Source organism: Daucus carota, chromosome 1 (assembly GCF_001625215.2).
Source record: "Daucus carota subsp. sativus chromosome 1, DH1 v3.0, whole genome shotgun sequence".
In the NCBI taxonomy this organism is placed as follows: Eukaryota; Viridiplantae; Streptophyta; class Magnoliopsida; order Apiales; family Apiaceae; genus Daucus; species Daucus carota.
The window spans coordinates 18895185-18911796 of NC_030381.2; the positions used below are offsets into that span (position 1 = coordinate 18895185).

The 16612-nt window shown below is 37.3% G+C and overlaps 1 protein-coding gene across 3 annotated transcripts; it reads left to right on the forward strand.

Moving 5' to 3' along the window:
• The first annotated feature begins 1778 nt into the window (after positions 1-1778).
• Positions 1779-16584, forward strand: LOC108205049 (uncharacterized). Of its 3 annotated transcripts, none has more exons than XM_064092408.1 (7): positions 1779-1878; positions 13081-13290; positions 14784-14866; positions 14984-15070; positions 15258-15406; positions 15480-15611; positions 16288-16584. In XM_064092408.1, exons 2-7 carry the CDS (start codon positions 13083-13085, stop codon positions 16475-16477), a joined length of 849 nt encoding a protein of 282 aa, XP_063948478.1. In that variant the 5' UTR covers positions 1779-1878; positions 13081-13082; the 3' UTR covers positions 16478-16584. The 3 variants fall into 3 exon arrangements, with proteins under 3 accessions (XP_063948478.1, XP_063948473.1, XP_063948472.1); XM_064092403.1 differs by lacking the exon at positions 1779-1878 and adding an exon at positions 10130-10244; XM_064092402.1 differs by lacking the exon at positions 1779-1878 and adding an exon at positions 12791-12981.
• Positions 16585-16612: the final 28 nt, after the last annotated feature.

A 16612-nucleotide genomic window follows, 5' to 3' on the forward strand; every position in this document is an offset into this window, starting at 1 on the left:
ATCCATAAAATTATATAAAGATTTTTGGTTTCAGTTTTTGTTGAATAAAGAGCTTCATCATTATTTCCACGCCATAGTTAATCAAATTTTAGATGTAGAAGAGAAACTTTCTGGTAAACCTCTTGTGGATGTTATATATGTGTAAATACAGTGGAAAAACTGTGTTATCTTTGATTTCACAAATAAAGTCAAATGATCTGCGTGTTTTGTAACTTCATATGTTTATAAGAAAAGAATCATTTATTGAAATAGAAACTACAGACCGACCTGTAATATACATTAATCTCATATTTTCCACTTTTGTAGTTCAAAAACACATGTTCCCCTTTTCAATCTGGATGACCTTTTTCTTTGTAATACACAAATGTAAGTGAGCTTCTAATAAGAGAAAGAGATAGTGTTACATTTATGTATTAGAGACACTAACTCAATGGTCCATTTTCCTAAAATTTTCCATTTTTAATTCACTTAGATCTTTTACATCAGATTGTTTAAGCGAATTATGTAGGAAATTGGGGAGCAATAAACATCATTTTAATCTTCATATATTCTCTCCGTATCGGTCACTGGGTAAAAAGTTTGGGAATCAAACTAAATGGTATATGATTTCTAGCACAGAGAATTATCTGAACACTGAAGGATATGATACTCGAGTAAGTTGTATTAGTTCAATTTCCTTTAACAAAGTATAAACCTATTTATTTGATTAACTCACTCAACTAAAGTGAAGCTTATTGTTTCCTTGAGTAGGTAGGGCAGGTCGGGGTGCAAGTGTGCAACTATCTGGTGGCCAAAAGTAGATAATAGCAATAGCAAGAGCTTTGATCAGGGACACAAAGATCCTTTTGCTTTATGAGGCTATATGTGCATTAGATGCAGTTGAAAAGATGGTGCAAGAAACTCTGGATCAGGCTTCAGTTGGAAGGTGAACAATAATCATTGCTCACCGCCTTGCCGCAGTCCATAGAGCTGATAACATAGCAGTTCTTCAGTCTGGAAGGAGAATGGTTCAGACGCAAAAAACATACTAGGATGACAAATCTAGCACTTACTATAACTCAGAAGGAGTTGCAAACATTTCTAGGAACAGAAACATGAAATCATCAATGGTTATATATATATATATATATATATATATATATATATATATTCAATTTAAAATGCAGTAAAGGCTTGAAAACAAAAATTATTTTATAAATGATATTGTAACTTTTTAATCTATTGAACATTTGAATTATGAATCAATTAGAATACATGGATTGACAAGGTATAATACAAAAACAAGAAAGTTATTTAAATTAAAATTTAATATTATTGTATATAAAATAAATTATTCATTTAAAATTTGATTTAAGTTGAAGGCACGTGCCTTGCACGGGCTTTTACGCTAGTTTTCTTATATATATGTCAACCTTCTGATTTTTGCTATATCTTTCGAATTTCTAGATACTTTTAAAATTAAAAAAATGATTCTAATCATTTGTTTACCTATAATTTTTTTTAAAAAAAATATCAATATATACTTTTTACTTTCAATACTATATTAAAATTTAAATGATTTTATTTAATATTACATATCAAATACTTTTTATTATATACCCATTTTTAGTTTAATACTACATAAAAAATAAAAATTTTAATTACATAATTACATGCTTATATAAGTTATACAGTATTAACTAAATACAGGAAACGTTTTTAAAGCTCCACTTTAACCGTACGGGTTAACGTGTAACCTAGTTCTATATGAATTCTTATTACTGTGTAACTATTATAATTCCTTTCAACAAAACGAGGCCCAAGAAAACATCAACAGCAGGAGTGGGAGCTTAAATAACCCACCCCCAATTGCTTGTATATATCTGTACGCTAAGAAAGGTATGTTTCGAGGATTAGGTCTTTTCACTTTTCTCATTTTATCAGCTCAGATTTGCCTTGTTTTCTTCATTTTTGGCCTTTTAATTCATTGATTTTACTTCAGTTGCTGCTTAAGTTCCCCTATTTTTCCTAGATTTGGAGCCCAAAGACCCCTAATTTTATTTTTTTTATATGAATATGTATTGTATGTTGTATCTACCGGTTCTTTGTCATGTATTTACTTGTGGGGAGGAGTCTGTTTCGATTTCGATTTATATGAATTGGGTTTGCTTTGAATCGACTGTTTTATTGGAATTCTAGTAAAATTTGTATTTTATTGTTATTATTGTAAATTTGATAATTCAATGTGTGGTCTGTGCTTTTCACCCTCTTGATAATTGAATTACTGAATGGATGGGAAAGATGGTCTAATTACGATCTGTAGTATATTTAGTAGTTGTACTCGTTCTACAGATTTGTGTAATTGTGTTGGATATGGCTTCCCTACAGTCCAGCTCATTCTCTTCAACTTCTGTCCTAACTTCAGAAGTTGCTGAAGTCGTCTATCATATGCACTTTCGCACCATCGTTGAGTGCACATTTCTTTTGATGATTCCAATATAAATACCCCTTGTGTATATGCTCTTGGCATCATAAGTTTTGTTTATATTTCAATATTTTGTATACTTGTATAGACTACTTTCAAAATCTTGTGCTTCTATGTAGGAAACTACATAAGCAAATTCATTTGCACTTTGTTGGTTGTTTCTCTCATAGTCTCATTCATAAATCATACTCCCTTCGTCCGAACCATTTTGCTAAGGGTCAGCCCATTATGTACACTCGGAGGCCCAAGTCCAAAAAGTAAAGTAATGAAAGCCCAAGAGGAGTAACGGGTGCGGAGGGTAAAGTAGTCTTTTGCTGAGTAGAGGCTGGGAGACACATTTAAGGGTGAAGGGAAATGAATGAGGGTTTTTATCGAATTATTGATGTACTAAACAGTTAGGGTTTCTCAGGAGAGAGTCGCGTCTCGAACTGCGGCGTTATCTTGTAATTTCCAGTTCAGTTTATTAATCAAAGTAGTGGTATTTGCTGGGCTCGTTGTCTCAAGTAGTTAATTCATAGCAAAGTGGTATCAGAGCGACACGGTTCTGGAAGATAGCATGGGCGCGCCTCCTTCAAATCAGTATCGCATCGAAGTTCTGGAGAAAGGGTTGGGTGAGCTCCGTTCCACCATCGTTGACCAGATCTCGACGGCAGTCAACGGCGCCACCACGGACTTGCAACAAGCCCTAATTGACCGCTTGTCCAAATCTCTAGAGCTCTCTGTTCAACGAATTGACGACAGAGTCACTAAATCTAAAGAGTTGCAAGATGCCCTCCTTAATCAACTCCGATGGGAACAAAGGCAGTTTCAGGACGAGATCCGTCACACGATTTTTGGGGGCAAACCACCAGGGGCTGACGACGAGGCGGAAATCGTCGGTCATTCAAGGGTTTTTCAGGGGGGTGAGTCTGAGCGGAATTCCGGACCCCAAATTCATGGGTCAGGTAGGGGATTTCCAGAGGTGGGGGTTTCCCATTTGGGAGTCGTCACCGTTTTGATGGCGGTGTGGGTTTGCCCACGGGCAACTGGCGTATGAAGAAGCTCGACTTACCGGTATTTGAAGGTCAGAACCCAGATGGGTGGATACTCCGGGCGGAGCGTTATTTTAGCTTCTATCGTTTGGGTGAGGATGAGAAGTTGGAGGCGGCAGTAGTCTCACTGGATGGGGACGCTCTTCTGTGGTATCAATGGGAACACCAGCGGCGTCCCCTGCGGCGTTGGGAGGAATTAAAAGGCATGTTGTTGAAACAGTTTCGGCCGTCGTCAGCAGGGACATTGTATGAACAGTGGTTGAATCACAGCCATTTGGACAGTGTGTTTGAATATCGACAGGGGTTCATTGAGCTAATGGCCCCCCTGCAGGGTGTGCCGGAAGAGATTGCGAAAGGACAGTATATTAATGGCTTGAAGGATGAAATTAAGTCGGAAGTGCGCTTGTTGGGGCCTATCAGTTTGGATCAGGCTATGGATTTGTCGGTGAAAGTTGAGGACAAGCTGCGCTCAGCCATTAGCCGCTCTGGTAAGCTGAGCGGGACCAGTTTTAAGGGAGCGTCCTCCTACTATTCAGGTACTTCCATTAGTTCCCCTAAATCCAGTTCGAGTTATTATAGTCCCTCTGCAAAATCTTTGTCTGTGCAGTCCCAAGCATCCACTGCTCCGTCGGGGTTATTTTCAAGGGGTCTACGGGGTTACCGGTTGCGAAACCATTTGGGGAAGTGAGGAAGTTGTCTGATAAAGAACTTCAACTTAAAAGACAAAAGGGAGAGTGTTTTCGCTGTGATGAGAAGTGGTCGGTGGGGCATAAGTGTAAGAAAAAAGAGTTGAGTGTAATACTGATGCAGGCAGAAGGGGGGACGAGGAGGATTCGCCTCGGTTCGATTCAGAAGGCACTGGGGGGGAATCTGAGGATGGGCAGGGGTGTGAGCATTCGGTGATATCGTTAAATTCAGTTGTGGGCTTGACCACACCTCAAACCATGAAGCTACGAGGAGTCATTTTGGGGGCAGAAGTGGTGGTCCTCATCGACCCGGGGGCCTCCCATAATTTCATCTCCTCGACTACAGTGGAGAAATTGAAGATTCCTGTGACTTCCACCAAAGAATTCGGGGTATCCTTGGGCACGGGCGATGCTGTACAAGGCAAAGGGGAGTGTAAGGAAGTGGTTTTGGAGTTGCCTAATGTAACGGTGGTAGAGGACTTTCTCCCTCTTCAGTTAGGCAGTTCAGACGTGATTCTAGGCGTCCAGTGGCTTGAAAAATTGGGTACTATGACCGCCAATTGGAAGACGCAAACATTACAGTTTACTTTGAATGGGCAACTGGTTAAAATCCAAGGCGAGCCATCCCTAACAAGGACCCAGGTTTCGCTTAAGGCAAGGCTCAGAACTCTGCGTAAGGAAAAGCAAGGATATGTGATCGAGCTCAACCACATCTCCTCACAACCATCAGAGTTGTTATCTGACAGTGTGATTCAGAGTAGCCCGAAATTTTTGCAACCAGTCCTACACAAATACGCCCAGGTTTTCGCAATGCCCAAGGGACTGCCACCCAACAGAGGCTTTGAACACGGCATTACCCTCAAGGAGGGGGCTGACCCCGTCAGTGTACAGCCTTATAGGTACCCCCAAGTGCAGAAAAATGAGATTGAATCGCTGGTACATGATATGTTGTTGGCAGGGGTGATACAAGTGTCGCAAAGCCCGTTCTCGAGTCCGGTGCTGTTAGTTAAAAAGAAAGACGGATCTTGGCGATTTTGTGTCGATTATCGCGCTCTAAACAAGGTCACGGTGGCTGATAAGTATCCGATTCCCGTCATTGATGAGCTACTTGATGAACTTTACGGATCCAAGTGCTTTACGAAGTTGGATCTCAAATCCGGGTACCACCAGATAAGAGTTAGGCCTGCTGATGTGCCTAAGACTGCCTTCCGGACTCATGAAGGACATTACGAATTCCTCGTGATGCCCTTCGGGTTAACTAATGCCCCGGCAACATTTCAGGCTCTAATGAACACTATATTCAAGCCCTTCCTTCGCAGATTCGTGCTAGTCTTCTTCGACGACATCCTGATATATAGTCAGTCAGCAAAACAGCATACCCAGCATGTTGAAACGGTGCTCCAGCTCTTGAGTAACCACCAGCTTTATGCCAATGCCAAGAAGTGTGAATTTGGTCAAGGGCGTTTGTCTTATTTAGGACATGTAATATCTGAGCAAGGGGTTGCTGTGGATGCCGACAAGGTGCAGGCAATGCAGGAGTGGGGAATTCCGGGTTCGTTGAAGGAGCTCAGGGGTTTTTTGGGTCTTACGGGTTATTACCGTAAGTTTGTAGCAGGCTATGCGCTAATTGCGCGACCCTTGACAGACCAACTCAAACTGGATCAGTTCAACTGGGGACCCGAAGCTACGGCAGCTTTTAACAAACTTAAAGAAGCAATGATGCACACACCGGTTTTGGCTATGCCAAACTTTGACAAACAGTTTGTAGTGGAGACGGACGCCTCGGGTTATGGGGTCGGGGCGGTGTTGGTGCAAGAGGGTCACCCGTTGGCATATTTCAGCAAGATATTGGGACCAAGAGCACAGCAGAAAGCCATTTACGAAAAGGAGCTAATGGCGATAGTGTTTGCCGTGTTGAAATGGCGTCATTACTTATTAGGCCGCCACTTCTTGATTCGAACGGATCAGCAGAGCCTGAAATACATAATGGAGCAACGAGAGATTAATCCGAGCTATCAAAAATGGGTTAGTAAGTTGATTGGCTACAATTTTGAGATACAGTATCGAGCTGGTCACGCCAACGTAGTGGCTGATGCCTTATCGCGGAAAAGTCAGGGTCCTGTCGAGTTGTGTGAATTGTTGGCAGCGAGTTGGGCGAAATGGGGTGACTTTGAGCAGATCATTAAAGAAGATCCCTTCATCTTGAAACTGACCAGTGACTTACAGGCAGGGGTCTCCGTCCCTAAAGGGTACGAGTTAGATCAAGGAGTCCTCAAGTATAGAGGCCGGCTGGTAATTCCGAATAATCGAGAATTGGTGACTTCCCTGTTGAAGGAATATCACGACTCCCTACTGGGGGGCATTCGGGGAGTCTTAAAACCTATAAACGCCTAGCAGCCGAATGGTTTTGGCCGGGGATGAGAAAAGGAATCACGGATTATGTACAAGCTTGCACCATCTGCCAGCAGCAGAAAACATCCACATTAAGCCCAGCTGGTCTTTTACAGCCGCTGCCCATTCCGGAGCGGGTATGGGAGGATATTTCACTCGATTTTATTGAGGGATTGCCCAGATCTGAAGGAGTAGATACTGTTTTGGTAGTCGTGGACAGGCTCTCGAAATACGCCCATTTCATCACACTGCGTCACCCATTCTCAGCTCCTACTGTAGCCGAAAAGTTTATCAAGGAGGTGGTCAGATTGCATGGATTTCCTTCTACTATCGTATCTGACCGCGACAAAATTTTCTTAAGTCTGTTTTGGAGGGAACTTCTCAGACTGCAAGGTACTACTCTGTGCAAAAGTACGGCTTATCATCCCCAGTCCGACGGTCAGACAGAGGTGGTCAATAAGTGCTTGGAGACATATCTCCGTTGTTTTATCAATGGCAAACCGAAAAGTTGGGCAAAATGGGTGCCCTGGGCTGAGTTGTGGTACAATTCCTCTTATCATGTTTCGACTGGGTTCACCCCGTTTAAAGCTTTGTATGGGCGGGATGCCCCCTCGTTGCAACGACTCGCACGAGATCAGACTGCAGTTTCTTCATTGGAAGATCAGTTGCTCGAGAAAGATGCCATTTTGGACGAACTCAAAGCTAATTTAGTAAGAGCTCAGCATCGAATGAAGCAGCAGGAGGATGCTTCCAGGAGGGATTTGGAATTTGTGGTTGGGGAGAAAGTCTTTCTCAAGCTGCAATCTTATCGCCAACAATCGGTGCAACAGCGAGCATGTAACAAATTGGCAGCAAAATTCTATGGGCCTTTTGTGGTACTGAACCGAGTGGGGAAGGTTGCATATCGATTGGACTTGCCTGCAGACTCTAAGATCCACCCGGTGTTTCATGTTTCCCAGTTGAAGAAAGCAGTGGGATCAGCTGGTGTCTCAAACACCTTGCCTAAAATTGTTAACGAGTCTCTGATTGCGGAGGCTGCACCAGAACGAGTGCTAGGAGTTCGACATGGGACTGGTGAACATACAGGGGAGATGGAGGTACTGATTAAATGGGAAGGGATGCCAGAATATGAATCCACCTGGGAACCTGCAACGGAGTTTGATCAGTTGTTTCCAACATTCCACCTTGAGGACAAGGTGGCTCTTTGGGCCGGGGGTAATGCTAAGCGTCAGCCCATTATGTACACTCGGAGGCCCAAGTCCAAAAAGTAAAGTAATGAAAGCCCAAGAGGAGTAACGGGTGCGGAGGGTAAAGTAGTCTTTTGCTGAGTAGAGGCTGGGAGACACATTTAGGGGTGAAGGGAAATGAATGAGGGTTTTTATCGAATTATTGATGTACTAAACAGTTAGGGTTTCTCAGGAGAGAGTCGCGTCTCGAACTGCGGCGTTATCTTGTAATTTCCAGTTCAGTTTATTAATCAAAGTAGTGGTATTTGCTGGGCTCGTTGTCTCAAGTAGTTAATTCATAGCACATTTCTTTACACTTTCCTTTTTGGGGTGTCCCATTCAATTCTTTACATTTCAAAACTTACCAAAAATAGTCAATGGGTCCCACCACTTATCTATTTTTTTCCCTTTTCACACTACTTTTACTCCACTATCTTCTTTTTATACATTAAAAATCAATGGGTCCCACCACTTCACCCCCTTTCTTTCTCTTTTCCACTACTTTATACATATTTCTTCCTAATACAAGTCCTTCCTAATAACAATAACAATACATAAGAAAAACAACAATACAGATCTTCCTTGATCAGCGGTTAACTAGTCTTCATTCTGTGAAGCTACCCTCTCGATAACAGCGGTTAGCCGTTCCACGGCATTATCGATCGCATCCTTGGTTTTTTCGTTGATCTCATCCTTCATCGCAACCAGCTCCTTTTGAAGGCAGTATTCCACTTGCAATTTCAGCTCCTTGGTTTCTTCCTGCAATTTTTGAACATATTTTTTCAGCCTACCCAGATCTTGGTATAGCACTAGATTGTGTACTATTAAGAACATGCATAAAACTGATACAAGTCCCGGCGATTTTTTAGCTACTTCTTCTAGGCGTGAACAGTTTGCATCTGATAACTGAGAAGAAGAAGAAGAAGAAGACATTATCAAGGAAGACGAAATTGATTCTATGTTACCTTTCGAAAAACTAGCTCAGTTATAAATAGATATACAGCTTTTCCGTTTATAAAATTTAAAAAATTTAAAAATAAAATTTTAAAATTTTATTTTTTAATTCATAATTTTATATTTAAAAAATTTTTATATTAGATATGCTGTATAATTTTTTAAACACAAACAAGGAGGACTTGTATTTAGCTCAGTTATAAATAGTTATAAAATTTTAAAATTTTATTTTTTAATTCATAATTTTATATTAGATCAATTTATTTAAATATTATTTTAATCAAAACATTTATGATATTTAAAAATTATAGATTGGATCATTAATTAGATGTAATATTTTATTTAATATTATTACTAAAAAGAAATAATAAATAAATATCATTTATTGAATCTTTTTTCATTTAAAATTTATTTCATTTAAAATTTATTTATTTAATTATATGATGTTTGTGATCCATCAAATTATGAAAAACATGATTACTTTTAAAAAACACACAATTAAAATTAAGATTCGTCATACTTTAAATCGTTAATTATGTGTAGAAATTTATTTTCATTTTTTCACTCATGAATTATAGTCCAATTTTGTAATTTTATATATTAATATTGGTATTGTATCGAGATGTTTATAATATAAAATTTATTTTATTCTACAAACATTAATTTTGAATAATTAATATAATTTTTATAAACTGCCACACATTTATTTTATCTTACAAATACTAATTTTGAATCGTTAATATGTAACAACTCGGGTTTTTCGGCAATTATTTATTAGTTTGGTATTAATTTTCTAAAAGAGGAATAAAAAAAAAATTTATTCCAATTTATTGGTTTTCAAAAATGATTTTATGAGTTACTGCAATTATGTGAATATTAATATTTTACGTGCAAAATGTGAATTGATGCAATTATTTGGATTAATTGTGGTAACTGTTATATGTGCACTTTATTGTTTATTTTGTTCGAGGGTAGATTATAAACTCGATTTATTTTATTATTTTAATAAATCGAGACTTCCTTTTTATTTTTAAAATGAAACTGTATCTATTTATACTCAAAAATTTTATCCGATACAAATTACCAAAATATTTCAATTTTGGTATTTTTATATTTCTGCTGGTTTTAAAAATATTTGATAGTTTTGCAAATGAGTATTTTTATTATTTTTAAATTAGTGAGAACTTCAGTAATTATTTGTAAAATTAGAGGGTGTCTGAAAATTATTATTTTTGCACATTCTCTGTATTTCGGATTTTTTAAAGATTTTAGAAAATTTTATTTTTAGTTTTCGAAACTATTTTCGAGCCTCTTAATTTAATAAAATGATTAAACTAGCATTCTTTCTCAAATTAGTGGCTTACAAGTTTTAAAATATATAAGCAGAATATTCTTTCTTTTCTTTTCATTCACCGACTCGTACAAGCAGCAGCACCACAATCAAAATAGGGATTAGGGATTGGGAGAGCGATTCAATCGGAGTAGAAGCAAGGTAATTCCAATTCTATTTGTTAGCTTTTCTTCCTTGCAAAACTCTTTATATGTCCGCTTGTATATATACATACATGCTGCGATTGGTGGTTTGAATTCGAGATGGTTACGGGCTTTTGTGTGTGTTTTTGGTGAGTTTGCGCTACTACTTGTGGGTGTGGGTATGTATACGGTGTGTGTTCGTGTTAAGAGCTTGTGTGTGTAGTGGTGAGCACAATATTTGGAGGTGATGTGTTAGCAGGGGAGGGGCTGTGCAATTGCAGGTGGCAAAGGTAGGCTGTGGCTGGTGTGCGTGTGTGTGTTTATGTGTTGTCATGCTTGGGTATGTTTCTGGCAATATATGCGGGTGTATATGCGTTGAGAAGGTGAGATTGTGTGGCTGGTTCAATGGAAACAGGGGTGTAGGGGTAGTAATGTCACTGGTGGTGTTGTAGGAGTTCGAGAGGAAGGAAGGCAACGAGGTTAGGGAAGTTGTGATGTGTGTATGCCTGGAGTGTAGGTAACTGTTGTGTGTGTGTGTCTACTGGCAGTGTCTGTGCTGCTGTGGTTGTGTACAAATAGTGGTGTGAGCTTTAGAGTAAGGGCAGTGTTGTAAGTGAATGGTTGTAGGGCTGGTATACAGGCTGTGTGCGTGCGTGTAACACTTAAATGGTGATGTTGTTAAGGCGGTGTTGCAGGGGTTATGAGAGGAAACAAGGGAGGTTGAGCTAGTGTTATATTTATAATAAATTTTTTAGTGCTAGGAATTCTTTTAATATATTATTGGTTGGTATATGTAATTATTTTCTTTAGTTACTTGGAATAAAATTTATGTATTGAGATTTGTTTTTGGTATGTGTTGTATTATATCTGATTAGCTTATCTTTGATATCTGAGAAACTATGATCTCGTCAGAGGATGCACACTAACTTTACTTGTTTATTATGAATTGTGATTGCTAAAGATTATGTCTTTGTTGTACTAGCCTATTGGGTAGCTTAAAGTTGTTGCTTACAATAAATCTTATCAGTCACGACTAGGTTGTGACTACTTAATAATTTTGGGTTATCGAATATTAATATCAATAATATAATTGAACGATATCCTAAATACTTCAAATGCTTTGCCTATTATTATTTGATGGTAGCATGTAGAATTGAACTGCTATGCTTGTTTAATTCAACTGGCAAACATGAATTAGATAGCATGCTAATATAGTGGATGTATTTATAATAGTTCTTGCTAGTTGTTTAATTATTTACTTGAATTCTTTGATTATCTGGATATATGTATATGTGTTGGTGAAAGACTACAATTCATATTGAAATATTGTCAGTTTATTATTTGATTAAAATGGTATATATTATATGTTATGCAGGAGAGTTACTCCGCAAAGATTTGATTTATTTTCTGTAAATGATATAGGTTTGTGACCTTACAAGTTTATTATATGCATTGCTTTAGGGACTGGCATCTGGATAAATGTTGTAACTGAAATATGTGGATATTAGTTGCGGGGTGATTTATTGGATTATAATGGTATCTTAGTTGATGGTAGTCATTAACTGTTAATTTATTTGATTTAAAAGTTGATTAGTTGGTTGTTGGCATTGAGTTTAAAGCAGGTGGATAGTCCAATAAACAGAGGATATGCTGCCGAATTTTCTTTAGAAATTAAGTTTATTCTGTCTATAAATAGATATTTGACAGTTAATAGCATTATATTATAGTTGGATGGAATGTGTATGTTTCTTGATTATGTGGTTATTTGTCTGACTGATCCAGTGTATATATATTATTATGTGGATGTCTATATATATTTTTTTGTTTACTATATATGGATATGCGAAGGGTAGTTAGTTGCAGATTCTAATAGCATTTAGTAATTAGTTTCGTTTGATCCGACGATTGAAGTATTGTCTTACTGCGGTACAGAGTCGACTGGGATGTTCAGAAATAGTGAATAGTATCGTGGAGCGAGGCTGGCATAAACCAATGAAGTGAAGCTGTGCTATGGATATTTTATTAAAGTCATATCCCATCCATTAGACCATCTTTCCCATCCATTCAGTAATTCAATTATCAAGAGGGTGAAAAGCACAGACCACACATTGAATTATCAAATTTACAATAATAACAATAAAATACAAATTTTACTAGAATTCCAATAAAACAGTCGATTCAAAGCAAACCCAATTCATATAAATCGAAATCGAAACAGACTCCTCCCCACAAGTAAATACATGACAAAGAACCGGTAGATACAACATACAATACATATTCATATAAAAAAAAACAAAATTAGGGGTCTTTGGGCTCCAAATCTAGGAAAAATAGGGGAACTTAAGCAGCAACTGAAGTAAAATCAATGAATTAAAAGGCCAAAAATGAAGAAAACAAGGCAAATCTGAGCTGATAAAATGAGAAAAGTGAAAAGACCTAATCCTCGAAACATACCTTTCTTAGCGTACAGATATATACAAGCAATTGGGGGTGGGTTATTTAAGCTCCCACTCCTGCTGTTGATGTTTTCTTGGGCCTCGTTTTGTTGAAAAGAATTATAATAGTTACACAGTAATAAGAATTCATATAGAACTAGGTTACACGTTAACCCGTACGGTTAAAGTGGAGCTTTAAAAACGTTTCCTGTATTTAGTTAATCTGTATTTAGTTGCTCTCCTGATTAAAACTGAATATCTATGTGGAGATGCGCGCACCCACCCACACACATACACAAGGATTTGAAATTCTGAATTTGGGTATACCTACTTTACGAATTATGGTTTTTGTTCAAGTTATTTATGAGCTGGATTTTGGATCTTAAGCTCTGTTATGTTGTGGTTTTTTTTGTGTTGCAGGAATGGATATGAATGAGAAAATAGAGATATTGAAATCAGAATTTCAAAAGCTGTCAAAGGATGGACAAGCTTGGGTGCAACATTTATCAGTGGAGATGAATAAACAAGAGTGGTTTCAGAAGTTGCCCCCTTTTATTCAAAACATACCTCCACTTCAACTCTATGTTGCACTTGTGGTCTTGTTCCTCACCATGTTTTTCTTCTTTATAGGTAACCTTATATTTTTTCTACTCATCTTTGTGTTTACACTTCTTTAAATATCATGTATATACAGTTGCAAACTACTTAGTGGTGATTTTTTGTAATCACCTATGATTTGTGCTACTGTGCCTGGTGACTTATAGCTGTTGTACAATGTAGTATTTCTGTGCAACATGACCCTATAATCCTATATATAAATATATGATGGATAATGAAATTAAATCATGATGCAGGACAAGGGGAAATAGGGGTTGAACAAAGGGGATTAATACCTATCTCTGCAGAGTCAGTGGAGTACTAGAGTCGCATAGAATCATAAGATTTATCCAATAATATAATTCATAAGATTTATGCAGTAATATCAGTTTTCATATTCGTCTCTGTTCAATAATGAACGACTACATGAGTTTAAAATCTAAGTAGCAAAATTGTTACTTGGAAGCCAACTAGCCAAGTAATTTCGTAATGTAAAGAAGAGTGAATAATGTTATATATCTTCTGTTGAAGGAAACAAACCCTTAAATTATTCTACAACTATAATCAAGAATCTTCCTAATAAATATACTTATACTTAATATAAATAAACTACCTAATGAATTATAATTTTACTTATAAAACTGAATAATAATGTATAAAAAATATAATTAACTTTATTATTCCTTGTTCCGCATCAACTCTGCTTCTGGAACAGGTATACCTTGCTTGTGCTGAAATAGAATTATTGGAGCATTATTATATGCAACCCGGTACTTGCCCACATTATCACCTTATATTCCACTCTTCTGCCTCTCTCATAAAGCCCAATACTTTGATTGGACTTCTAATCATAAATTAGGCATAATTTTAATATTTTTGATCATTATATAAACCTTGCACAGTATATAATGTTTTCAAAACAGGTCAAGACTATGTTCATTATGTTAGTGAGCAGTGAGCTGTGAGCACAATGATACATTAGATAGGTGGGGGTAAGGCTGATGTTAAGCTCCACGGTTTCTTCTTAATTTGCGCTTGCTGATATGGTTAGAAAGGATTGTGCTTCTAATATGGAGCATAAGAAACTTGGTGGTATGTACTAGAAATAATGTAAAACAGCAAATGCCAAAACTAAAAATTATTCACTTCATTATGCACAGTCCATCTAAAATATCCTTGGCTATTAATATATAGTAACCTTAACTTTGGTCCTGATATTTGTTATACAGTAAATGTATAGCTTCTACTGGAAGGCATCCCGGTATGTTCAACTTGTTTAGGCCATTTTTTTTCTGTTTTTTAATATCTGGAGCAGATAGTGGTGGTTTGGTTTCGATGGGTGCAGAAGCTGAAGGTAGGGATAGGGGTCTGGGAAATGGGTGCTAGAGGGGCTAGTGGACCTGGCGAATCTACTTTCAGTATCTTGTCTTACAAAAAGAATATTAATAACTCTTAACAATAAATTTGGATGATATTGCATCACGAATTTTTCTTGGCTTGTCATATAATGTTCTTTTACTTTGCAGTTCGGTTATTCAACCGCAAGACATCTAATACCATATTACTCACTGGGCTAAGTGGAAGTGGAAAAACTGTCCTATTCTATCAGGTAAGAACCTAGAGCTGAAGTTTTCACTGCTCTTGTTTCTGACCAGAATTTTAGTACAGGTTTTTTTTTTTATTTTCGGTAATGCTCTTATATGACCCAACTTTAATCATATGCCAGCTTCGAGATGGTTCTGCTCATCAGGGTACTGTAACGTCAATGGAACCAAATGAGGGCAGCTTTGTGCTACACTCTGAGACCACTAAGGTAAACTGGTTTCCCTTTGGTATAGCGTTGAAACATATTTCAAGCATGTTCTGTCAGTAAATAATTCGAGGTCTGATTGTCAGTGAGTATAGTAGCTCGGTCTGTTGGTATGTACATCTCCAGCAGTGTCTGCATTAGCTTACGGGTGACATGTATTTTACGGTGCTCCCCTTTTTGTCATTTGCAGAAGGGCAAGGTAAAACCTGTACACTTAGTTGATGTTCCTGGACACTCTCGCCTTCAAACTAAACTTGATGACTTCTTGCCTCAAGCAGCTGGAGTAGTGTTTGTGGTGGATGCTGTAGAATTTCTACCTAAATCCCGTGCTGTGTCAGAGTATGTTTGTATAAATTGTGGAAGTTTAAAAGTTTGGGTGAAAATTACACCTCTCTAAGTTTGTCTTTTGCAGGTACTTATATGACATTTTGACAAAAGCAAGTGTGGTCAAGAAAAATATACCAGTACTTATCTTATGTAACAAAGTGGACAAGGTCACCGCACATACCAAAGAGTTCATCAGAAAACAACTGGAAAAGGAAATGTATGCCCTTGCTTCTAAAGCATTATCATGTTTTCATACTTTTCTTTCTGCTAGTTGACATGCCAACATTTCTCATAATTTGTGTTTAGTATGATACATGGGATGGGATGAAATCAAGTTGTTCTATTAACAGATACATAATATCTTCTTTCTTGTGTATATTGTGAACTTCATTTCTTTCAATTATAAGATTCTCGCACTGAAATCCTTCACAAATTTCGTCAGAAAATTTCTCACACTATGGCATATCTTGTTCTGACATGTACATGTTTTTTTTAATGAAATATGTTAGTTTGTATGAAATGATTAAATGAAAATGGGCAGGGAGATGCCAGTTATGTTTTTTTTTTTTCCAGTAAACAAAGACACTCACAAATTTCAATCATATTATTTGATTTGAAATGTCTACACTAATCCCTTTTAGTTTTTCTTCTACTGTTTGATTAGTTGTTAGCACTATGCAAGTTTAGAAATGAATTGAAAAGTTATATTTAATTGTTTTGCAATGATCTGTCGTATTGTATATTTAATTCATATCCGGTCTGAATAATTGACTTTGCATGCAGTTTGATATATGATGTGCCTACAAATTGATATCAGATGTATCTTGCATTTTGTGGGACACATTCAATTGAATTCTGTTATTTCTTAGTGCTCTACTCTTCATTTCTAACAGTGACAAACTTCGAGCATCTCGAAATGTGGTGTCCGAAGCTGACGTCTCTAATGAGTTCACACTTGGTATACCTGGTGAGACATTTGCATTTTCTCACTGTCGTAACAAGGTGACTGTTGCTGAAGCTTCTGGCGGGACAGGAGAAATAACTCAATTGGAGCTTTTCATCCGAGAGCATGTAAAGCCTTGAGAATTTCTTTTTAAATTCATTTAGTTAATTAGGTTCCAACATTAAGGATTGCATCAGAACTGTTTAAACTGTGAAATCAATGGATGGAAGGTATCTTTTAGATTGAACCGCTTCTGCTTAGTTTTACACCCTTCA